At 38.1% G+C, this 26,885-nt stretch overlaps 2 protein-coding genes across 2 annotated transcripts in view; one reads left to right on the top strand and one right to left on the bottom strand.

Moving 5' to 3' along the window:
• LOC117424673 (CKLF-like MARVEL transmembrane domain-containing protein 3) overlaps window positions 1-4,830 on the top strand; it is a 16,809-nt gene extending 11,979 nt beyond the window's left edge. Inside the window, exon 7 of the mRNA XM_034041276.3 lies at window positions 122-4,830. Within this exon, the coding sequence (XP_033897167.2) occupies window positions 122-150 (29 nt within the window). The 3' untranslated portion in view covers window positions 151-4,830. The remainder of the gene's footprint in view (window positions 1-121) is intronic.
• LOC117424671 (CKLF-like MARVEL transmembrane domain-containing protein 4) lies at window positions 2,682-26,885 on the bottom strand. Its single transcript, XM_034041275.3, has 4 exons — window positions 25,878-26,885; window positions 12,154-12,330; window positions 6,936-7,034; window positions 2,682-5,876 (listed from the first exon to the last, which is right to left on the bottom strand). The coding sequence occupies exons 1-4, from the start codon at window positions 26,061-26,063 to the stop codon at window positions 5,700-5,702; spliced, it is 639 nt and encodes a 212-aa protein (XP_033897166.2). The 5' UTR covers window positions 26,064-26,885; the 3' UTR covers window positions 2,682-5,699.

Below are 26,885 nucleotides of genomic sequence, written 5' to 3'. Positions count from 1 at the left end.
CAGTCAAAATGATATCAGATAGACTGAATTTGAGATGCATGTTTTGTGTTGTATGTTCATGTATTGCATGTTTTGTATTGTATGTTCATGTATTTTGTATGTTCATGTTTTGTATTGCCAGAAGAAGACTCCAACTCTGATTCTGACTAAAGCAAGCTTTGGATTGCCTGGACCTCCGCCCTGACATGGAAATGGCATATAAAGTCTGCCATATTGAAGCTTTCTTCATACTTTACAATGTACATGACAACGAATGCAATGTCCATTGAGAAATGAGAAAGCAAGCCCATTACAGTACAGTATAGACAATTTATATGCTTGTCTGCTTCATGACGCTGGTGCTGTAAAACAACGCGTCACTGCAGAGCAATTAAACCTGGCAGATGGAAACGCCACACAATGAGCTGTAGCCAGCACTGTATATATCCATTGTTTATCTCAAGGGGGGTTTCCATACTTTAAAAGGGCACAACGTTAGACTTCCACAGGTACAATCAAGGCCTTTTGATGGATAGGACCCTACAGTTTGAATTGTGGTGTGGTTTTATCTGACAGTTTTTCCACAGTGGCCCAGCAGAAGTGGCTTTGAATAGCTTGCTTATATTAATGACAATCCTTCCTTTTAAAACTGTTTGACCATTCAGGACTGTGAACTGGCTACAGTGTTCTTGACAGCACAGTATTATTAACCCATTTTAAGTGTTTATTTTTTTTAAATGACTGATTAGCTGACACTAAAAGTCTTATTTTATACTTTTTTTATAATTTTGTAATTTTTAATGCCTTGTCAAAACGAATGAAGAATGATATGACCATATAAGTGATGTTGCTGTTGTAAAATATACAATTTATATTGACATTTTAGTATTTGTTACACAGGTACAACACACACATATTTCAAACATTCTAAAAACCGAAACTTGTTTGCTTTCTACCTAGTAGTGTTTGTGCATCGAAGTGTAGAATTTTAGGCAGAGATAATAGTGAAAAGACTTCTCAGAAATCTTAGAAATGTTGGCTGATACCTCTCACTGTGAATGGTTTGCTTGAGGAAGCTGTTTTTTTACTTTTACCAGTGCTGTGTGGTTAGCAAACTAACTGATTGATGGACAGATAGTTGTGATCCATTATACACATGCAGATAGTCAATATTGTTATTCACTAATAAACATAATTCAAATGACCAGACTACAAACCAGCATCTTAAGTGTTGCGATTGGTCCTTCAGCAGCTGGTTTGCTGAAGCTAACTGCAATACTGCCATGTATGTAGTCTGTCGGGGGTGGTTTACATTATTTGATTTTAATCTTCAGTTTCCTTGTACTGTAACTTGAAATAATGAGTCAAGATTTGCTGTGTCTCTGACAATCCCACCTCAGCCAGCACTGGTGGTTAAGAACAAATGAAACTCAGGTTCTCCAGTGAGCAACCTTCCATAGTGCCATCAGGTACTGGGCCATTCAATGGACATGGTACAAAGCAGCTTTAATAGAATGGTCCTGTTATGTGTATTCCATATGATATGAAGCTAGTTGTGTACTTCTGTTTAGTATTTTTGGATATGTACATTTTTATTGAGAGACATACCACTAGTGTTATTAATAATACAGCACTGCAGCTGCAGCTAATTTGGGGAGTTTTGGCATAAAACCATTTTATGACATATTTTATGTGCTTACTTTTACAGCTGATCTGCATCTCCCATCTTCTAAAGAATGTAGACATCCTCTTGATTTATTTCAGTCTTTGGGTAACAGCAGACGGTTCTACATTGAGGTTTCTTTGCCAGGTTAATTTGTAGGCTGTCAAACTGAATTAGTAGCAGAATAGAAAATGCAGACCATATGTGTGGACTGTTTCTTTTGTGACCCCTTTGAATAGAATCTGCAGTTCTATATTTGTATGCCCAGGTAAGATGTTCTTTAATGATCATTATAGTTCAATGTTACCTACTTCAAAATGAGTTTATATTGGAAATAAAACGTGGCATTGCTAGGCACTGCATTAGTTATGTTTCTTATATTATTTTTTACTCCAGTTGCTTGCAGTGCGCTCCAAAGTTGATGTTACAATATTTGATAACATCAACCAAATCAAGGTAAAGTTTGACACAGCGGTCTGTGTGCTGTTAAACATGGCTGATTTCCAGCTGTCAAAATGTTTGGGTGTTGGTTTGTTCACTTCGGTGTGTGAATATCCTTTTTCTAGGTTTCACATTTTGCCTTTTATTTTATGAATGTATTTCTTACAATAGTAACATTAAGCAATATTTAAATGGCTCTCGCAGGAGGTTGAAAATGTAATTGATGGATATATTTAAAAAAAAACTAGTGGCAAGATCCAGTCTGCTGCATTTTTAGACTTACTAGACCCTTCCAGTTGTGTTTTATTGGTAAAAAAAATATCCTTAAGGTAAAGTGACACTCCAGCACTTTAAATAGTAATTTTGGAGATGAGTAAGTCCAGATTTTCACACTCTTACCTATTGTTTTAAAAAATATATTGACTTTGAACCAAGCCCAAGTGAAGCTTTTAAACTAAAATCATGCATATGGTAAATAAAAGCAACGCTGTATCAATGTTGGTTTGCCAGTTTGCAAAACATTCTAAGCTGGCTACTTACCCAGTCTATCCATGCTGCTGTGTAAGCAATTGATAAATGATTCTGCAGAATACAACACTGGGACAAGAATACATTTATTGAAAGACAATGAGGCATCCCAAACAACAAAGGAAATGTAACCAGTGATCTGTATTATTAAAACTTCTACAAATACAAAAATCCAGACATCAGCACTGTTTCAGAGAGAGAAAAGGTTCAGTACCACTGAAATTCACTATGAGAGAAGCATTCCTACATTATACCAGAACTAAAAAATGTACTTGAAAAGTAACCCATTTGGCAAGTTGGTCCAACTACATTTTTTAGATTTTCTTTAAGGTTCACTTCATTGTTACATCCACGTCTCTACACCCTCAACAAAAATGCAAACAAACACTGTGGAAATGTACAATTCTCTGCCATAGAAACATGTGGTGCAGTATCAGGGTGAGAATGTTTATAAAAATAGAATTACATGGAAGAAGAGGCACAATGAAAGTTTTTTTATGTAAACTTTTCAAAATTCTAAAACAAGCTTTTGAATAACTATTTCTGAATCTTTACATGTTTTATACCAAACTGTAGGCTTGTCCATACAAAACTGTCTGAAAGGTGATAGAATTAAGTATCATTGAACGAATGAATGCAAGAATGAAGTGAAAAAAGATGATCAGAGACTGTGTGCGAGTGTGTGCAGACATGGTACAGTTTTACATTTTAATGCCAAGGATAAAAATGTTTTCATATATAGATGCATACCTGTATATTACATACAGTACACACTGCATACAACTAACAACTCCCCCTTGTGGTAGTGAATGGAATCACACTTTCTTCCAAATAGCTGCCCTTGGTTGGTTCCTCGTCCATCATAGTACAAATAAGCTAGTAAAGATAGCTTATCAAATGCACCAGTATAAACTAGTAGCCTGTACAGGGTTGAACAAAACTCAGGCAATATCAGTGGGCAGGTTTATAACAGGTTACATTCATTGTGTTCAATACACAATGGGACTGCTGCAACATCCTACAGGAGTGTTCAATGAACTACAAGCAGTTGGTGTGTGTGTGTGTGTATTTAGTCCATCACCTATTAACATTGCAAAACTTGAAATAAACAACTCTAATTCAAGGGCTCTAACATACTTCTTCTAGTTTTGCAGCACCAATGGCCAATGACACATAACTGCTTAACATTATTGTAAACCCTTCTCTCCCATGAATTTAGGTATAACAACAACAAAAAAAACTGGCTGGGCATTTTTATGCACAAAACTGATATATAATGACATAAAAAATATATAGGATTGGAGTAAATGGCTTTTAGAATTCCTGCTTTATTTTATCAGTGACATTACCCAGAAATAAGACTATAACTGCTCAACACAGGCAAGGAATGCTACTTCTGAAAGCAGTTGGTTTGTTGTATATTCAAAGCAATATCATTTAATAAAAACAAAAAAAAAAGAAATAAATAGATTTAAAATACTGATGATAAAAAAAGATAGTGTTTTAAATAAACAGAGAGCTACAACAAAATACCTAGAAACATGGTTACATCGATTCATGAACTTGAAACCAACATCCTCAGTGCTTAGAACCAAAATGCAAGGCACCCTACGTGAAGCAAGAAACGTTTTTGAAATCCTTTAAGACAGACTTTGCATTCAAATAATTTCAATGATTAAGAATACACAGACCAATAAATACATAGTCACTGCAACTAACTTACTGCCGGTTCCTGCAGCCTTAACTGAATCAATATATACAAATACTCATTGTGTCCAAAGCACACACTGTATTACTGGGAAACAAGGAAAACTGACTCATTTTCAGCCACACTCCAGCAACCACAGCCACTAATAATCATTGTGTCCAAAGCACACACTGTATTACTGGGAAACAAGGAAAACTGACTCAATTTCAATCACGCTCCAGCAACTACAGCCACTAGCACAGAACACACTATCGATATTTTCTACAGTGACAGTGAGTTGTTAAAAATCATAATTTGTTTGCAGATATGATTGACAGGGGAAGGCAAAAAAACATTTTAAAAAAAACCAAATCCTTCAAAACAACCTTCAAAAGCCAGAAAAGTTAAATGTAAAAACATTAGCACAACCAATGTAAAGGCCATCATATAAAGTCATTATAAAACTCTGTAAAGGCTGGTGAAACACTATTGTCACCATTTTGTAAAAAAAAAAAAAAAAACATGAAGTAAGCCACTTTCTTAATGTTTAAAGGGTTACATTACATAATGCCTCAAAACATGTTATATTGGGAACACAGTTTTATATGCACTGGAATAGGCGACACCCTAAAGTAAATACAACCTAGAGTTAAGTTATTAAAATCCTCACTAACCAACAGGCGGCTAAGAAGTCCTTCATATTTAGAAATTCATTTTAAAAAGTAACACAAATGAAGGAAATTAAGTACTGTGAGATGGTCCCTTCAGGGCATTTTCACTACAGCTACGACATCTCTCCTCATTTTCTGTGTCACTACAGCAGCTTCTGTAGAATTTGTATTACTTAATTAAAAACATGTTTAGGCCTAACACTGTCCAGTAGTGGCTGGCAACCTTGACAGATCGCAGTATCCAGGCAACAATACATTAACACCTTGTCTACCATGAATTTAGGCATAACACATAAAAACTCTTGATATTTCTATGTACAAAACCAATATATAATAAAATATAAGGTTAGACATCTTTCTTGATAGCATGAGTTATAAAACAGACTCAGCAAAGGCTTTTATTTTAGTCATAAAATATGACAGCCATAAAAAAAAGCATATGTGCCGAATTCTTAAAGGTAAGGGTCCCCCAGTGTGAACTGCACACAAAGACACATACGCAGTGTTTAGGGGAAACAAAGACGCAGTGTTTAGGGGAAACAAATGCCATGCAAAAGCAAAACAAACTGGATTGATTTTCTCAGGTTTTTACTTCGGAACAAACATACATTTCACTTTGTTTGACCGTAATGGAAACTTGTGGTTCTTGGCAGGTAATTGAGTGGCTTAGTTCTAGCTTCCGACACAACAGTGAACTGTGGAGTGAGGTGCTGAAGGCGGTTGTTAACCCTTAGGCCTCGAGAGGCTGGATCTCTATACGGGGTTCCACTTCCCCTCGTGACTCTGTCCGGGCGCGCGTGTATTCGCTGGTCTGCACTGTGCTCGGTCGCTGGTCGCTTTGCCGCCATTTCTTCACAGCCAGGAATGTGTTGAAAGCATAGACTGTAGTAACAAGGAAACCAAATACCTAGTGAGAAGGGGAGACACGGGTGTTATTACAGTTAGACACCAAGGTTTAAATGTACTGAAAAGGGTGAACTAGTCAAGGATAAGGGGGTGTTACAACAATAAACTCAAATTCAGAAAATCTGGGCCACAACCAACAACCATATCCAACAGAAACCTACAGCACTACATTACCCACACACACACACAGTCCATGACCTCAGCCACGAGGAATGCTTTAGAAGCCCTTTGACTTAAAGCAAACAGGAACCCCTGACTGTTTCATTTGTATTTCCTGTTGAGAACACATGCATCAGACACGACTCAGCAGAACCGCTGGCAATGCTAAATGAAGAACATTAATGAAGCTGTATTTAGTGTTTGATAAAGTGATGAGTTACGGTAATTCAAAGCACAGTTCCGTTGTGAAAATATTTGAATGTTACCTTGGACAAAAAAAAGTTTGTTCCCCTAAAGAAGAAAATGACCGTATAATCCAATCTTGCCACTTGTACACTGCAGTACAGCTGTTCATTCACAAGAGGGCAGAATATACACTTGAGAAAAGCAATGCTTAGTATCCCAGTGATCTCATTTATAAAGATTAGCTGTATATAAAGATGTACAGCATGTTGTTTTTAATAGTGTTGCAACAAGTTTTGTTTTTTGTTTTTTCCCACTAAGCATAAGCCTAATTAATTAAGATCATGGGAAACTGTTGCACCTTAAAAAAAAAAAAAACACCCTTCCGTATCTCAGGATTGTTCGGATGTTGCACTGGCTCATAACATTTCCTCCTCGCGCAAAAAGAAAGACGTCTGACAAGCAACGATGAATCAGCAATGGAGACTTTTGACAGTTGTTTCTTTTAGAGTGCTTCAAGCAGTTCTTTGTAGTTGAGAATCTGGTATTTTTCAAGACAGCTGCACTTGCTGTACGAAAGGACTTGAACAGAACATTCCAAAGCTTTTGAGTGAATTAACTGTTAGACCTACTGAAAGGTCAGCAATTTCAATGATTGCTTTCCTAAAAGGACCAGTTACCAGGTCATTAATCAGGAGGGGGATGGGGAGAGTCTTACCACTGCAGTGACCTCGGCACCGGTCCGGTGGTTCAGAGCTGCCAGCATTATCGATGCCAGGAAGAAGAAGAAGGTACTGACTCCAGTGTTCACCAGATCCTACGGATACAGCAGTGACAGCATTTAACTCATCATTCTATTGCCAATGAGACATGGTACATTACAGTTCTCTGCAAAAATAAACTACCCTTACAAAGGTTTACCAAGGTATTATTGCACAGTATTTTTGCAGTTTTTCCCATGGTTATACCATGCATTTACCATGTTTAATATACTGACCCATATGTTTGCTGGTCTATACTGTGCTTACTAATGCTTTCACTATACTTTGCTATGCTTTTATTATGGTAAACTTTTTAAGGGTAAAAACTGGACAAGTGGTTCCAAAGATATAGCCTATATAATCTCAGCCAATGATGGGCCAGCACATTCCTGTAGAAGAGTGTAAACACTGAAATATTGAAGGATAACAGAGTAATTCATTATTGATTGTATCACTATTCTCAAATCCCATATTACTCTACAGTATCTGCTATGTATTAGTATTTACACTGTCCTATGAACACAAACAGTGAGTCAAGCCCTCAGATTCAGATGTTTGTGTTTATTTTAGCATTACACCGTACATAACCTTGAAGCACCTCAAGTTAAGTATTTGAAGGTTAAATAGATACAATAACTAACACAAATTACAGCACGATTTAAAGCAGCTGGGGGAGAACTGGTTACATTCATGAAGAATTTGAAATGAAACACACTGATGCCTTGCGATCCAGGTAACTTGAGTATATAAGGTACTCCGTTGGAGGGTTGAAACAGAATTTAAAATCAGGATACCAGACAAAAAATTACAAACTTTCTGTATACATAAAAGGTATGTTGAGGGATAATTTTTTTTTTTTTTAAAAAGGCATGGAGCCATTTGTGTAACTAATAACAACCTCAGGTGTGTCTAATTAAGCTCACAGTAAAACCTTGGATGGATCAAACTGCTATGCAGTTGACATTTTATTTCCCTCCATGAAATTAGAGGGCTAGGTGGCACCGTGGGTTCATGCACATGACTTCCAACTCTGGAGGCCAGTTCAAAGGTTTGGGGGAGTGTCTATGAGCTCACTTGGTGGTCCAGTGGTTAAAGAAAGGGATTTGACATCAGGAGGTCCCCGGTTCTAATCCCCGCTCAGCCACGGACTACCTGTGTGTGACCCTGAGTAATTCACTTAACCTCCCTGTGCGCCATCCTTCAGACATAAAACCAAGGTCCTTTTGTAAGTGACTCTGCAGCAGCAGTTGTGATGCACAGTTCACGCCCTAGTCTCTGTAATTCGCTTTGGATAAAAGCGTCTGCTAAATGACTAAATAATAATAACAATATTCTAGATTAGAAGGGTGTTTGCCTAATACACACAATCCCAACACTCACAAGTGATTATGCTCCAAGACACATTCATATCCAGGGGTGTTATGGGGTGCTGAAGGGAACCTGTGCTGGTGCTTGCTTTATCCCCAAGCTGTATACTTAACAGGTTCCAAAACAAACGCTTTAATTAATGACTGCACTCTACCCTAACTGGAGTCTAATAAGCAATACGCAATAAGGCATGACTATCATGTGATTGCAGTCATAAGTCATAGCCCATGCCTCGCATGATATCCCACCCTCTCACTGCTATTAATATGAAATATATTCTTTATAAACTAATATAGTTACAATACTGTATGTTATAGAAAGTGCATGCCTTTGTCTCCTCTCGACTTGATTACTGCAACGCCTTGCTTGCTGGTGCCTCAAAACATGCTCTCAGTAGCCTACAGTATGTTCAAAACTCGGCTGCTTGAGTCCTAACTAGAGCTAAATCATTTGAACATATAACACCTGTTTTGGCATCCCTGCATTGGCTACTGGTTAAGTTCAGGATTGATTTTAAAATATTACTCTTAACATATAAGGCCTTGAATGGTTTGACACTAAGTTACATCCCCGATATGTTAATTGAATATACTCCTGTGCGAAAGCTGCGATCTGCTGATGCTGGGCTCTTAAGAGTCCCAAAAACCATATAGCCTGCTGTGATTATTTATGATTATGTATTATTATTCTTGGACTGTAAAGCGCTTTGAGATGTGTTGCATGAATTGCGCTATATAAAACAAAGATTATTATTATTATTATTATTATTATTATTATTATTATTATTATTATTATTATTATTATTATATTAGATATTAGCATGCTATGGTTCCTTAAGGCTTTCCCTGGAACACTTGTTAGGTTAAAGACCCATTGTTGTCTATATAAAACAAAGGGGTCTCAATATGGAGATGAATCCACATTTGCCATAAAAAAAATCATTGAGGTCCAGTAAATAAAAAAAAAAAATGACTGTTATTAATCTGTAACTACTACTCTATTCTGCAGTTGCATTACAAACGGAACATTTCAGCATCTGCTATTAGTACTTTACACAAACAGCCATAGAGCACTTGAAAAAAACAGAAACAACCTAGTATTTACATAACCAAATTGCCATTATTTCTCATCTGAATGGAATTTCTCTGGCAAAAGTTTTGCAAAAAAAAAAAATATATATATGAAAAGAAGGAAACACATTTAGTGATATAAACATGCAGCACATCATTCCTTACTGCTATTATGCACAGCACAGTATTATTTTAAAGCACTTGAACTCCAATTCAATTCAGCACAGGGAGAAAAAAAAAAAAGATGGATTTGCATATGGTGTTTGTGAAACAGTTAATTCGCACATTGTTAATTGTTCGTGGGAGCTTAAACAACACTGATACATACTTATTATAGTGTAAATGAAATAATGGCACAAACACCATGTGATCCAGCTGCAGTGCAGCCCCTCAGCCTGCTGAGCTCATTACTGCAGTACAGGCGGCAGTGGCAGAAATTCACATCTGTTAGAGCTGTTAGGAGGGACACAGCTGGAATGTAGTCTTGTCCTCAGTTATACATTCAGAGAGAGAGATACCCCCCTAAACAAACAACCTAGTCTTTTTTTACTTCAGCTTGTAGTTTAATGTAAGTGACAAGCTGTTTATTGGCTTTATGGTGTATTAATTACTAGATAATCTCACAGAGCAAGGCATTGTTCCCATTTAGAGAAGTGCTAAAGTTGTATCATACAATACAATACTAATATCACAAGGTACTTTTTCTCTCTGGTTCCTTTTTTTTTTTTAAAGCAATTGTATTATGACCTGTCTGCCCGACTGGATCTAGCATCACCCTGGATCACTTGCTTATTCTGTAGTATTACCTCAAATTCCTAACCATTGAGGGGCTCCCGAGTGGCGCATCCAGTAAAGGCGCTCTGCGTGGAGTGCAGGATGCGCCCTATAGTCTGGATGTCGCAAGTTCGAGTCCAGGCTATTCCTTTGCCGACCGAGGACAGGAGCTCCCAGTGGGCGGCGCTCAATTGGCCGATTGCCGCATGGGGGTAGGGAGGGCTATGTCGGCCAGGGTGTCCTCGGCTCACCGCGCACCAGCGACCCCTGTGGTCTGGCCGGGGCACCTGCGGGCTTGCCTGTAAGCTCCCCAGGGCTACGTTGTCCTCCGACGCTGTAGCTCTGGGTGGCTGCATGGTGAGTCCGCAGTGTGAAAAAAAGCAGTTGGCTGATGGCACATGCTTCAGAGGACAGCGTGTGTTCGTGCTGCTCCGAGTCAGCGCAGGGGTGGTAGCGGTGGGCTGAGCCTGAAAATAATTGGACATTACTAAATTGGGGAGAAAACATTAAAAAATAATTGGCGACCACTAAATTAAAAAAAAAAAATAATTCCTAACCATCGTTGCGGATCAAGTCCACCCTGCAATGCTGCACTTGTTTACTGATGGCAATTTCCAAGGTAACGCACACATCAGCTGTGCCAATAGTTTTGAGGAGCATGACAAGCACCTTCCGTGGCAGATCTCAATCCAACACATTTGTCATCAAGATTGCCTACCTCTCTGCACCAATCCAGCACCTTGTGGTTGCCACATCATGTCAAGGCTGTGATCAGGGAAATCATGGCCCAAACCATTATTACCTCTCTGCACCAATCCAGCACCTTGTGTCTGCCACATCATGTCAAGGCTGTGATCAGGGAAATCGTGGCCCAAACCATTATTAGTGCAAGTGGCCAGGCAGTGCATATGTAACTCCCTTTTTTGAAACTTTACATGTCCCATAAACTGGAATATTTAATTGAAACACAACTTAATAAGGGAAAGTGGAATTCTAGCATGGTGTCCTGGACCATACAGTTTTCAACTTGAGATGGGGCTTTTCAAGAAGATATATTTTAAACTCTTCCCCTTCAATTGTGCAAAACCTTCCACAATGGGAGTTACCAAAATTATACACAGGTTAACGAAGACGGTCCCAGACCATACCAAATCCTGGTGTGTCCGAATTAATGGCTCAATAAAAATAAATAAGTGCTCTGATTTGCGTTTTTTCAATGTGGGCAGCCGTGATGCGGAGGCAGTCTTTGTCCTTCATCCAGCAGACTGAATCCAAAGACATAAACACAATAATCAAAAAGTCCTAAAATGAGCTGCCTAGACACAGCATTCCATCCCAGACCAAATGCAAAGCTATACTTAGCCCCCTGGGCCAGCTAATGGCAGCCTAGCCAAGCAGCAGCAATATCTATTTGTTCAGGAACTAGGAGTCAGTGTTTATCCAAACTTCAGACAAACCACAGGCTAAAAATGTGATTATTTAAATGAACCACGTCAGCTTCATTTTAAATGTGCTCTATGGACAGGAAAAGGGAAAAAAGTGTTTACTCTGTGCCCTTCACAGCAGTTTATTAAAAAAAAAGGAAAGATCACAGTCGTGGGTCAGGACTTTGGGGGGAAAAACGTAAATTAAAAGACAGTAATTGTCCGAATACAATTTTTCCTACCTGCAAATGCTTTGAAGTTTCAACTATTTGCTTAAAATATAGTATTGTGATAATATTAGAAAATATAATAGTAAATCAGAGTCCCACAACTGGCTTGTTTTGCTAAGCTCTGTCACTTTAATGGTATTTCTGCAAAATGGATTAACATTCCTAAAAGGGAGAAATAAAAAAAAAACATAATTTATCATAGCAAGACGAGGATTTCCCCTTGAAAAAACTTACGACTAGGGAGGACTGGCAGTGAGATGGGAACAGCACAGCTATTTCCTGGTTAAATAAAGAATGCATATATCTTACTGTGAGGCTCCAGTTGATCTGGGGTACTTTAGTGTGTAGGTTGAGAATGAAGACCAGCAGTAACACTCCGGTGATGACAAAGGCACTACAGCTGACAAACTCAAAGAAGTACAGCCCTCCACAAGGAGAGCACTCCATGATGGTCTCTATGCAAATAAAGGCAATCAGTGCCAAAACCTGTAGGAAGAAGAAGAAGTAGTCCATTAGCCTTCATGCAACCTAATGCTTTAGATATAAAACTACATGGCTGATGAATTCCAGTTTATCTGTATCCTGATACTAAAATGACAAGACGTCACCAATCTGGGTAACCAGGCTCCTGCTAAATCAGCTAAGGAATACTCACATTGAATATTGTTTAGTTCCGATCCCTTAGTTACAAAACTCCATTCCAGCTTTACCTCTGAAACTGTCTGTTTCTAACACTCCCCCAATCTTTTGACATGTTATTCTTGTTTGATTCTGGATTGAAAAAACTTAAACAATGACAGAAGATGCTGGCAGCTCAAAAGTGCAATGTTTCTTTATTTCAGCAAAATAAATTAAGCTCCATGTGGAAGACAGGGATCAGCAAGTAACTGAAAACCCAGTGTCTTTGTTGTGTGCTATTAAAGTTTTTATTTTCACAGTTTTCTTTCACCATTTCGCACAGAATATCAAAATAAAATGCAAAAGCATTTCAACTAAATTGGTCCAGGCAAGCCTGACAGTTTTGGAGGGTGCCCTGTGTTATGTTTCCCCACCCCCAAGCAGAAATCTGATCTTAGTTTTAAAAAAAAAAATGATTGCAGAGAAAACAGCCCTTCACCTCAGATCTGGATAGGGGGCAAAGGGAATTTAGTTGTACAGTAACTGAATAAATTAACCTTCAAACTGGGATACAGTTCAGATTATTCTGCCAAGTCAGTGTATTGTATGTTCTCCAGGTTTGCCTTTAAAACAACCAATATGCTATTTGTTGGTCTTCCAACACCAGACATCTCCCACCCTTAACACATTTTAGAAAGCTGAAGTTCCCTTTATCCAAGTCTGACCCCACCACTAAAGGAAAATGGCTGTCTATAAAGAATATCATCCCAAGTCTGTAATGCATGGTGAACTGAACCAACAAAAGAAAAAGCTGCAGAGTGAAAGCTGTGCTGATAAAATAATGAGTGTCATGACATGAAATCAGTGTAAAGCATCCCCTCTTAGATGGGATTGTTGATAGTCAATGCATTTTGATACTGCTGCAAATTTAAACCATCCTTCACAAACAGGACAGCTGGAGTGCCACGTTGGCTGAGGCATCGTGGGGAGACACTAACACCAGGGCTGGCAAGGAATCACAAGACATGTGGAATATCTAGTTCCCCCTGTCTTGTTTAAACATTGTTCTCTACATTTACCTATACCAGATGCTACCATTTGTTCACAGCTCTGACACTGAATTAGCACACACCCCTCTCAATATTTGGCATATTGTTCTGTCAACCACTGCTCTAGATATTATATACCCCTGAAATCTTGAAACACATGCAAAAATACATTAATGTTATAAAATTCGCAGTCAGCTGCATCTATGTGCAACTAAATTATTGCGCAGAGTTTTTCTTGCTATTTTTATGACGCGAAAATTGTTTTATCCAATTCAGAAAAAAATAGGGAAACTTTGCACTTGCTTTAAAAACATTTTAAAGTGAAATTAGCAGAGCAATACAGATGTTCAAGTCTGTTCTGCAATGCAAATTCAATTTGTTAGATGACATCAAAGGGGCTTTTTAGATTATTTAAAGCTTGAAAAGCTTGGCTAAGGACATTCCCTACATCACCTGGAAATGCAAATGTGTTTCTCTTTTAACTGAGACCTGTAGCTCCGGGTAAGCGATATAATGCTAATTCTGGCGGCCACCTACCACTGTATCACACTAATAACCCACTAGGATTAACACAATTAGGTCTGCAGTAAGGTGACAAATCAAACAGATTTAAGGGTTTATGTTCCAATAAAAAGGCTGGATAAGAAAACACAGTGGCACTCTGGCCCTTTTCATCTGGTACCTGGCTTCAAATCCAGTACAAACTTGGCACTCAACTAGAGGAATGAGGCGATATTTAGAGCAAAGGCAACATTTTTACTGCACAAAACTATTAACTGCTAGTTTTATTAATCTCCAAAAATGTCCTATTGTATTTTCACTGACTTTAAAATAGTGCCTATGGAGCCTACATGTGCAGAATGAGCTACTGTTGTGAGACTGTGATAAGCACAACACAGAGAGAATTTCAGTTTCACGTGCACTGCTGTTGACTTCATATTGTGCAATAGCATTTTTATATATTTTTTTCTCTGGAGATTCTTCTTTTTGGATTGAGGTCTGGAAAATCCATTTTAGCTCTGTGAAACAGAGGCTGGAAGCTCAAGCATGGGCAGTGATAGTGCTAATTGATTGCATGCATCCCCAGTTAATTACACAGCTCATCCACTTTAATTTGGCTGCATCACAGAGCTCATGTGCTGCGCAACATATTCAAATATTAAAAGCTACTTATCTGCACCAATAGTTGTGGTCGGGAAGTTTATTATATACTGGGTGATTAGAAAGTAAGTTTACCACATCAACGCACCATGATTACTAATCACCCTGTATATATAATCATGGTGCGTTGATGTGGTATTTAATGGGTGTCATCTGCCTGTAATTAGCAGGCAGGTATATAACAGGAACCAAATGTTTGGACTGAGCAATCTGTGTGAAGGCAAGAGGCTGTCAGGGTATGAAAATCGACGTAGCCGCAACGGCTGTGCGTGCAATACGATAATACACTGTGTACTGTATATAAAACCTAATAAAGTCTTTAATCTTTTTTGAAGATTAACTGAAACTACAATATGATAAATTAGTGTGCGAGACCCATTCTGTATTACATAATCTCCAAAAACATAAAACACTCAACTATGAAGTGCCTTTTGTTGACCCCGCTTCTTTCCATCTCCTCTGTGTACTTTAAAAAAAGCCTGCTGCCCTCCCCACTGAGCTGGAATTGAAGAGACCCTGATGAGCAGAGGACAGACAAGATCAGCACAGTAAACTGCCTTTTATTTGAACTCTGTATTCGCTGTATTAGAATGCTTTCCAGATGTGTAGTGCTGTATTAAATACTGTAGTTGTAAATATTTGCGACCATGTTGTAAATGTCAGCCCTACAGCTTTTTCCCTGTACAATGTAAAGGTGATCCTTTTAGGGTTCTTGTTCAAAATGTGGACCCTTACACACTGATCAGTCACGCTGTCGGTCTATCAGTCGCACTCCATAACTACCTTTTCATCATCCTTTCATCTTTTCTTTCCTGTAGACGGTTTGCCTAGCATATGTGTATAACCCAATAAACTGTTTCTCTTATCCATGTTTTGAACTGTACTATTCAATTCATAATGTCAGCTATAGAAGAATGTACTGTTGCTGATAACTAATGATGACTAAACTGTTTGTCATGCTTAAAATAGTAGTTTTGCCAGCTTGGAGTACTTCTGGTTTCCAATCGAATCACATAACACAGGAACCTTCCAACTCTGCTGGCCCCATTACCATCTTACTGTCATCAGTGTGGCCCACTGGTTGAAATATCATGTTTTTCTTTGGAATCCCTAACTATCGATTCCAAATCAATATCTGAGCTACAGAACTCAGAATGGTTAAAAACATCATGAAAGTATAAGCAAAAAAAGAAATAAAAATTGCATTTGAAGGGATTCACCCTGTAAGGATGCTAACCAATCTGCACTATGCAAAGGGTCATGGGGTTGAGTGTGGGGTTCCTATGTAGTTTGATCACCTGGTCTGAGGTCCATTGAATAAGTGACTCTCAAGAATCAATTACTTTTGTATAACCTAGGCGCAAGCAACTTCATGTCCACCTAATGTTTCAATTCATTGTGCTAGAAAACCTGACAGAATCAGGACTCCCATCCCACTGGAAATAAGCTATTGCATTTCAAATGGGCCATTTTCACATGGAAAACATTTACAAGGAAATAAAATAAGGGAGATTTTCTATTTCCACTGTCCACAAGCGCAAAGCTGATTTCAGCCATGAAATAAACAAGAGGCTCAAAAGTCAGCTCAACAAAACCATTGATATTGGTAATGTACGATGCCAGTATTCATTAATACCGGTAATGTACGACGCCAGTATTCATTGATATTGCTAATGTAGGATGCCAGTATTGACTGATATTGCTAATGTACAATGATATTATTCATTCATACCGGTAATGTACAATTCCAGCATTCATTTTCCGGTGGTTAAAAGAGCTTTGAAATTCCAACATGCTCCATACTTCCAGTATTATTTTTTTATTAACCAGAATCAAAAAAATATGTTTTATAACAGTGTTGGCTGGAGTGTTTACATAAATCTAAATCTTTAGTGTGCTTTAGATTACTTTGGAATGCAGGTGTGGTTCCCTTCAAGCTTTCAAGGTCATCTGACCCTCAAATCTGTTTATGAGAAACAATACCCAGTAAACCAGGAGCAATAGCTTCAGCTTGGCTAGGAGCGTGCTACAGTATGTAACTTATAATTCTGTATGGATGCACCACCCCCAGGGCTTGTTACTCACTGTCAAACACTGTAGCTACACCATTATTTATATATAAAATCATACATTTATTGGATAATATGTCTTACTACTGTGTGCTCCACGTATTGTAACATTTAAGGAGACAAATCTGTGCTAGTACACATTTACTTTAAATAATGTTGCAATTAACTGAATTTAAAATTAGGGATCCATAGAAAATACAAACACACAAAATGGCTGTGCAAGTGCCTGGTATAATAGGATGCGTAGCAGCTACTGAGAGTGATGTTTCTGAGGCTCACCAATGACTAAGCCTAGACAAGCACAGCAGCCAAGTTTCCAACATCAGGCAATTTAAGCCTCATTCGTGTTGTTTCTAGACTAGCAGAACATGAGGTACGAGAGTCACATCAGCCAGGAGAAAGTAGTTGCCTCTTATCACTTGCTGTCCATCAGAGACACCAGGGAGAACAGGCATTTTGCTTGCAGGGAGAGGAGAAATGGTGACCGTGTTTGTAATTGGATAAGTAATGATTACATGTCACAGCTGCCCAAGTCCTCATCCATTCCAAGGTGTAAGAGCTGCCTGTAATTCAACACCAGGAAACACACTCCCTTCTTCTCAGCCATCTGCTCTAAAGTGAGAGAACAGTCTGGGAATCCCTGGGATCTCCTGTCTATAACGAATACAAAAGGCCTTATTCACTGGAGCACTGCACTGCTATATTAATAAGTACTATTTTGCTGTTACACATTGTCATTTTTTGTTTCTAGTCTGAGCTGGTTCAGACCCATCACCTAATAAGTGACTCATTTTCCATTGCAAACCCATTGTCACAAGTCAATAGCTGATCTATTTAATGTTTTTTGTACCTTAACCTTACCATAAATCTCATGGTCCACTTACCAAAGCTAACATCCAATATGACAAACGTAAAAATAATTAAAAAAAAACATTTAAAAATATGTTTTAACCACTTTACTGTTAAGATGTATCTCTCAGAATTCAAAGAAGATAGACGTAATTATTTTCATTTTTGCTTAATGCTAAACAGCTAGGAAGGCAAGAAAATGATGATCTTGTTTTAGGACCGAAGCAGAAATGCACGCTCTGTAATCTTTAATTTAGGCCTCAGCATTCACCAGGCACCTGTAGCCATGACACCGGAGAGCAGCTCTGAAGCACTCTCAGCTTCAGGCTATGCAGAGGCAAAGAATTGGGCTCTGTCAGTCTCCCTGCTGGGAATGCTGAGCAACAAAACGGTTACCTTTTCCACCAGTTCTGCATGACTGCACACACACAGAGACACACACACACACCTTGTTCAACTAATTCAGTCACTTTAGCTATGACATTTTAATCTACTGCATGCCTTGATCCCAGTTATAGTGCCTGCATCTACCCACATCACACACCATAGTTCACTGGGACTGCTTTGTCTGTGTGAAAAAGCATCTGCTACACGAATGTTCCTTAGTAAACAAAGTAACTGAATGATTCATTTTAACCTTTCAGGCCATTAACAGTCCTTGCAAAACTTTCTACTTTACTGTAATACAAGATACATTTCACTAAGCAAGTTGATAGAAACAGCCATGTTTATATATATATAAAATTTTTTTGTAATTTAGTGCTCATGAAATGTAAGGGATAATGTACTGTCTATAGTTGAGCAAAGAGCCATGAGCACCCTTATAGTAAATGCACAGCAAAATGTAGTAAAGCATAGTAAAGCATAGTAAAGCATAGGTAAGCATTGTAAATAATAGTGAGGTATGGTAAAGTACATGGTTTACTATGCATACTGCGACCATGTGAAAAGCGAGGTAAAACTGCAAGATGACCGTCCACAGACCCCATGGTAAACATTACATAAGAGTACCTCATCACAGCTCTCCACCGCCTGCCATTCAGTTCTGAGATTCCCTCAGCAGAGATGGTGGCAAACTGAGTTGCGGTTTTCATGTGTCCACCAAACTCACTGAACTTGAGACTTGAGTCGGATTCAAACCGTGACCATCAGAGGTTGCAAGGAAAAAACACTAAATTAACCCACTATAGCACCTACCCCTCTTACTCTGGTCTTTAAATGTGCTCCAAACAAATTTAAAAATACAATACAAATAAACAAGAGTCACATCTTTTGAAACATCTGAGATATCAGTTTGACAATCTATAGCCCGGTTATTATAGCCTTTGGAAAAGAAGGTACAAAGAGATTCGTTATTTACACCCGGTTCACTGTTTACAAATCATGCACAACATCGCGTTTCATTTTAAATTTACTGACTTAATGAAAACTAATCCATGTCCCGTGCGAATCATGCTCATGACTGCAAAATGTGTGCCTGGCTCCTGTTTTTTATTTGTTAAAATTCTGAAACCCCCCACCCACCAAATGTGTTGTTCATGAACTAAATCCTCATAACAGGTGAGCAGAGAATAAACCCCTTACAGAGTCTCTTCATGCAAGTCCTAACTGAGCTACACCACAACTGTGATGACATTAAGGGAGTGAAGCACAGAACAGCTGCTGATTGCAAAACTGGAACAGTGCACATTCGCCTGGCTAGGCACCCAATCTGCTTTATTATAAATAACCAGAGGAGTTCAACCTCACAGAAGTGCCAACTGACCTAGATTACCTTAACAGAAGGAACTTTAAATCCTTCCTTTGAATCTTTTACAGGCTATCTGTCACATGCCTTGGCTGAATTTTCTTTTCAATTTTTTTTTTTTTTTGGTTGCACTCTTTTTGATGCATTCCAAATGAAACCACTGGAGATGATATTTTTTTTTATTGGATCAGTTAAGACTGGCAGGGAAACCCCAGTTAGACATCACACACAACTAGGCCCACATCTGTCCATTGCACCTAATATTACTTTATATAGAAAGAATAGAGATTCTTAGTGAACTGAACTATCTGTCCCCTCCACCACATTACTCTGATGTATTAAGCCACCCTGGACAGTGACTCCGCCAATTGTGTCGAAATGTGTAGTGCTACAATGTGTAGTGCTACGTGGTTTCGACAGCCGAAGACATACTTAACTTAACCATCAATAATAGGCCAGATTTGAACCCAAGTGTACAAGAATCGTTAACTCTAAATCTATAACTGTAAAGTTTTAGCTTGACACATGTATTAATGGCAGTGGACATCCAAGCTACATTCTGATAAAAAAAACTTTTGAGATAAAAAGAAACAGCTAAAAAACAAATATTTTCAGCAGCCAATTCCTGTCTATGTTGAAGGAACAAAGTGGCGTTTATTGTTTGGTAAAAATGACATAACTATCCATGACTCAAGTCGCTGTCACCACAGAGTGGCCAGCAGGCCCCTACATGCCCAAGGCGTTATTTCAGAGGTCACGCTATGAAACCGTGCTCCCATCACCCAGACAACAAGAGTACATGACTCAGATCATGATGGTTGTCAATGTAACTGGTGTTTGTTTCATCCTTGATCTATTATGTCCACAGAATAACTACTTCAGTCTCAAGTGCTGTATGCATTGGAAAGTGAACAGTGAATATTTTAAATGATTATACTGGACTTCAGCCTAGTTAGCGGTTTTGATTTTGTTTTGTTATCTTGTACCCTTTTTGGTGTTACACACAGAGAATCTTATGTATACTCTTAATAAAACCTTTGAAACCTGAAACTGAAATTCAACTTCCATTGATTTCCAATTAATAATGGTTAAAAAAACAGGCCTCATTGTTCAATGCAAAGTGTTTTTCCATGCTGTAATAGCTAGTAAAGATTAATTTGCACATGAAACCGGTATATCTTGAGCTAGAATAATACAGTATTGCTTACTTCACTAAATTACTTCCTTTGAGTCACAGTTTATATTACAGTCTACTGATTGAACATTTGCCTCAAAACAGATATTCATGTGAAGAGATGTATATGGAGGTTACAGAACTTCCTTTATGAAAAACCTGACACAGATGCTTCCCAAAGAGTTTTTGTTTTTCTTCATTTCCTCTCCTAGACATCTGTTCTTAGGTGCCCCACCCCAAACCTGTATCCAAACAGCTTTTTACAATTTCTTTGTCTGTACACAAAACCACAGAATGACGATTACACAGCTTATTTGGGTTCAAAGTAAGCAAGCAGTCTGCTTTTGAAAATGTGTGGTATAAATGTATTTAAAATAAACATATTAAAAGGAAGCCATAGCAAGTAGTAGTATACAATTAGAAATAATTTCCTCATTAATAACCTGACTCAAATATATATTTATTTTTGTAAAAAGTAATTTACTTACATAAAACCCTTATCATTTGACTAGAACAACTTACCTCCTGATAACAAGTGTTAGGGGCTTTCCTGTCAACAAACCATCAAGATTCAAACCTGATTTACAAACAGTTGTCGTTGACAGATTGAGTCTTAACCCAACAAATAACTTGGCATTTATAATTTCCAGTTTTAGGTTATAAAATGCTATTGGAGGTATCAACGCTAAACCTTTGTATCTAGCAGAACAATTTCAAAATCTATTATTAACCCTATAAATTCTTATAACAGCCACCTGTATCCCTTTCAACAATAGAAGTGCTAAGCCTGTTGATTCTTTATTAATCATTACATGAGGAAGATGAACATCTAAACTCCATAGCTCATTCATTATTGTCAGACATTAGGTCATAAGCTACACAGTGGGCCAAAATGGGTTAAAAGGGCATTAGTATTGGACTGATCCTGTTATGCAAACATATGTAAACTAGGGGATAGTGGTCTTTTTCAAAATACAAATGCAAACCAGTGCAGACACACCCTATTATTTTACAGCAACTGTTGCATTCCTCTGATTTCCACTTTTCCTTTTCCGGCCAATAGGATATTATGTGTGAATTTAAGATTCAATCTATTAAACAGAAGAAAAAAAATCCCCCACTCAGAAATCCAACAGGCAATCTCCAGAGAACTAAGCCACTGCAGCCCACTGTCAGTTTGCTGTTTCTTAGGACAACTGCAGCGTGTCGTCATTTCAGAAGCATTGAAAGATGAAGTTTACACTGAAGACCATCATACTGTTGATTTTCTTAAACTTAGTTTCTTTCAGTATCACGTAATGATTGAGTGTTTGAAGCTGTGGGTGACCTATGCAAACAAACAGAGGAACCTTCAGAAATAGCTGCCAGTGGGCCCTTGACCCTATCTTATAAAGGGGGCTGTCTGACCTTGCAGCATACGGCCAATGCACATTTATATCAGGAGTACAAATCTTACCGGAGTAGCAGCAACTGCCGCATTTGTCTTTTTTATTGATTTGATATTAAAGTTTTCACTCACCAGGCTGACCTCACACTGTCAATCACACCGGGAATAGCATCTGCACAGTCTTGATTAAAGCATAAGCTTGTGAGTTTGTCATTACATTAATAGTACAGTGAGCTGATCTGAATGAGCGAAACACAGCAGGGTCTAAAATTAATACCAAGACAAAAATCTCTGAGGAAGATTAACCGACTGGTATTATTACAATAGATCCGGTCATCTAGAAAATGCTCCAAGAAAAGGAGTCTTGATAAAATGTGCCAAGGTCTTTCAGCAGTATGTATTTATCATTGCTGAAACTGCATTAAATGATTTGGCTTTGAATCTGATGAAAGGAAACTAAAAGAGGTATTGTGTAAATGATGTGAAACGCTCCCAGAAACCAACGTTTCATTTGGAAACAAACTTGGGAGTGTATTTGCAATGCAAACACATTCATAAGAAAAAAATACATACATATATATATATATATATATATATATATATATATATATATATATATATATATATATATATATTTAGCTCAAAGAGCCCCTCACCACCATCACCTCACTGGGGCCAAGTAGATAGGATCTTTTCTGATGCATTGTGCGTAACCTTGCAATGTACAGTACAGTGCTGCACTTCCTCCACTCAGAAGTCAGGAGATTACACCGATACTGGCCAATGCTGTTTATCAGGGTCAGTCCGACAAACTAAAATAATTTGAGTTTATCAGCAACTTCATGCTTATACATATGTCAATAGCAGAAAGGAAATGCAAACATTGGAAGTGAAGTTCAAGGTGAATGCTGACTAAGTGCCGTTGTGTTTTATTCCCAGCCCCGCATGTTTGTTAGAGTTGTGTCAGCCCTTCTCTTGTACCGTAACTGAAAGCTGTTTAGTAAAAACAGACCCGGTTTATCTATGTTCCAAAAATTCAAATTTCTCTGTGTAAATACTGATGGCCTTCTTTAAAATCTGTTATCCTGCCATCGTCTTCTTTGGCCTTTAAACAAAAAAGCACAGACACCTGATCAATCAGATTATACCTTCACCTAGTGATGTGACCTAGAAGTGTGATGTTCTGTGCTGTGAATAACTGTGAGCTTTCACCTCAATGTCTGAAGTCTGTCAGACAATCAGTAACGCATTGGATAAAAGGTCAATATGAAACATGACAGTCTTCCTTGCAACTGTGATGGAAACAGAAAGCCTGAGAGCGTCCAATGTGGTTTGTCCTATTAGGCAAGAACTTTGACTTTTAATCAGCAGACATAAAAAAAAAAAGAAAGGCCATTCAAAGGAGTTTTCAAAAAGAATTTGAGATCCTCTGCTAATTTTGGTGAACTTTGCCACACATCTCTCTCTAGTGCTGTCCAATTCATGACTGGTAAGAGTATTGTTTCCGGGTATTGTGAGGCTGGCTACAGTAACTGCACTCCCAGACTATGAGCTGTCACACTGTACAGCAGAATGACCTTCTACTTTCAGTTCTTGACCTTTGAATTACAAAACAAATAATCTATTGTGCTGGTTTTCATACAAAGTTTTTTTTTTTTTTTTTCTGAATGCTATACCAATAGCAAATGCTATAGTAGGCCCCAGTGGGAAATAACATGTTCCAAGCTTGCACACAGTTTGTATATAAGCATATTAATGTATGCCCATTTAATACTGCACAATCCCTTACAGGTCTTAAGAGATAGCCATGTCATAATAATAAAAATATAGATCAACTACGCCTCATATTGCACTAGTCTCAAAAAAAGTTTCCTATATGTAAAACAAGCTTGCATGATGCCCTAATTCAACAGCATTCTTCTGTCTGCTGTTAGCAAATAGCACTGAACTGTTCTCTTTTTTTTATCTGTTCAAAAAGATTATGCAACCTAAATGAAAATTTATATTCTGATCCAACACCTTCACAGGAGAAGCTAGGATAATGATTCAGGGAGCAGATATGTTCATCCTTTGTTAACCGAAGGGCCTTTTTTCACTATGCTCGATTCCATTCCAGTGCATTTCACTTTGAAAAGTCTTGACGGTCTAAAGGTACACCAAAGAACAGCTCTATCCCTAATGCTGGTCCTCATCTTTAAAGCTCACCTGTGCTTTGCAGTAAGAACTGATATTCTTCTACAGGTTTGCACGCGCATTACAGGCATAGTTGGAGCGCATTGTGCTTTGTGGAACTTTAACCTTGTTTGGACCAATATGGGGGAGAGTTACGGAAACTAGTAGAATAAACAACGACCAAAGAAGGTGTGCAGTCAAAGAGTACTGAAGCTAATGAAGTGTAGAAAATGGTTTGCAAGTGTAGAAAAGAAGCTGTTCTTACACGGCAAAAGATGTTTATGGAAACACTGCATCACTGAATACTACAGAGCCCTGACCTAAAGGTGAATACTTTTACTCCAGTTATACCATGCCTTGCTTTTTGAGACACTTCCTTCATGTAAAGATTCCTCCGAGAGTCCATAACACTGCTCACCTCCAGGCTGGTGGCTAAAACACCTGCCGTACTTGGTCTACTGTAGTGTATTCATACAGTGCTTCGGGTTTGCTTGCAAGCGAACTCATGTTGCATTGTGTTGTAGATAACCCAGTAACTGTCCAATGTCCAGGCATTGTATCCAACTGTATGCCACTACAGAGACTCTGAGCTTTCCCTGAACCACATATTGGTTTCCATAAATAATATACAGAACCACTCAAAGCTATGTATACTGGGTTCTAATAGCGGTCAATAATGAGATTCTTCATATTTTGTAGCTCAGTTTTCTAGGAGTGTGAAGAAGCTGCCCAGAGTCAAGACTTGAGGAATCAGTGAATGCATGAATTAGGTTCCCAAAGTGTGGTCATAAACAGCATGTTCTTGATTAATCTGTTTGTGTGATTTTCATAACCGAGTATGCGGCAGAGCAGCTAAAAAACAATTACCAGGGATCCCAGTTTACAAATGTTGGCAAGTATGTATTCAGAGCTGTTCAAAGACGTCGAAAACAATAAAAAGCATCCCTAAACATTGGGTCAACGAGTTTGACTAGCACGAATTTCACGTTTCACTGTAATACAAGGTTACAGTTCAAGAATAATTCAAGTTATAAACTAAAATACAACAGACACAACAAGTGTAACAAGAACAACAATAAACAATTCCTGTGTTAACTGTTACCCAATAGCACTGTTTGCGTGTCTTATAATGTGGCAGAGAACACCCATTGCAGCCCTTTTATTTTACTCGCGGAATAACGCGGATTTGTTCTTTTTTTATCGATTTTTTTTTATTTATTTTTTTTTTGCGGAAAACTAGGATAGACGATCATTACTGAAACGCATGCGTGTCTAACGTGGCAGGATTAATGCATGCCCGTTTGCTGGTTCTGAGTTTATGCTAATATATAATGTCCTTTTAAATGCGCAAGATTGACAGTCTATTCGGGGACATTTACATAGCTTGCGTTTAACCATTTACATGCAGGAGTTAATGGAACTAATAGTGACTGCTATTGCATACAGAATTTACATTCTCACATGACAACATTTGCTATTTGCTTTCATATCCACTTATTTTTCAATCACTTGGTGTAGACACTAACACTTCAATACAGTATAGAAGTACACTGATTAAAATATAAACATATAGCCTGTCTGTGTGTATTTTTAATTGGACTGATCGTATGATTGATTTTTGTTGTTGTTGTGTGATTTTAAAATGTGTTTATAATCTGTTGCATAATATTTGTGTTTAATTCCAAAACATCTTGTTTTACAATGTAGCAACTAATTTGAACGTGAAATGCTCAATAATTATATCAGTGGTGAAGAGGAATGAATCTCTCAAGAGCATACGGTTGCATGCATGTGTGAATGCACTTACCACTTGTATGATTTTTAAGATGCCAAAGTTTGACTTCAGGTAGTCCGTGTCCCACCTCATCCCGCCCAGCCCATGTCTTTGAATGACCGGCTCGGTAGTCGGCTGATACGGACTACTAGCCCCCGAAATCATTGAAGTATTGGAGGCCTCGCCATCAAACCCTTCCCCATCCTCGTTATCCCGCATGGTTTCCTTGCCAAAAGTGTCCAAACAACAATTTTACGAATGATTAAACTTAGAGGCGGTTTAGGTTTTTAAACATACAATAGCCGCTGTTGTAAGTCCCCCCTACTTTATCGCACTATGAAAACAAAGGTGTGCGGTACACTATAGATCCTTGTTCACTATCAGCACATCTAACCCGTTTGAATCGTGGTGTACGTTAATCCCTTGAGAAAAGTGTTTTTTCTTCTTCTTCTTTGTATTATAATGAGTAAAGATCGTTTTTGTTTATTCAAGTATTTCAATCTGCGTTACTGTAAAAAAAAAAAAAACGCACAAAGTGTATATAACGAAACATAAACATATGGAACACTTGTAGATTCGATCAAATTCAACATGAGCAGCAACATCCAAACTCTTCCATCGAATTCACCAGTGCAAAAATAAACAACCTCATATTTTTACAATTCTTCCACTCCTGTTACTTTAAAACAAGTCTCATTGCCTCCCCTTCTGCCACTTTCTGAAAAACAACCGAAAATCGCGTTTTCCTTTTTGTTGTTTTCCTCCAGTCCACAGCGCGTCTCTTTCGTTCTCGCAGTGTGCAGATGCAAATTGTAATGTTGCTATTGCAAATGTGAGCTTGTCTATCTTCCACCCTGCAAACTGCGATTGTTCTTCTCCACGAAAAAAAAAGTCCTCTTACAATTTACAAACCCCGAAATAACTTAAATAAACACTCAGATTATAAAATAGTTTAATACGCCGGTATCTTAAATTGCCTGTTTTGGTATGTAGAACTAGATATTTACTAGGAGCATTGCAAGAGGAAAACGGACTGCTATT

The sequence above is a fragment of the Acipenser ruthenus genome, chromosome 19, assembly GCF_902713425.1.
Source record: "Acipenser ruthenus chromosome 19, fAciRut3.2 maternal haplotype, whole genome shotgun sequence".
Taxonomy (NCBI): Eukaryota; Metazoa; Chordata; class Actinopteri; order Acipenseriformes; family Acipenseridae; genus Acipenser; species Acipenser ruthenus.
This window is presented reverse-complemented; position numbering and strand designations above follow the sequence as displayed.

What these genes read in the sequence shown, in the direction of transcription:
- LOC117424671 (XM_034041275.3), bottom strand. Translation starts at nt 26,063, where the DNA reads ATGCGGGATAACGAGGATGGGGAAGGGTTTGATGGCGAGGCCTCCAAT. An exon ending in AGATCAACTGGAGCCTCACA is followed by an intron (nt 7,035 to 12,153) that starts GTAAGATATATG and finishes CTGTATCCGTAG; the next exon opens with GATCTGGTGAACACTGGAGT. An exon ending in GTGCCGAGGTCACTGCAGTG is followed by an intron (nt 5,877 to 6,935) that starts GTAAGACTCTCC and finishes CCTTCTCACTAG; the next exon opens with GTATTTGGTTTCCTTGTTAC.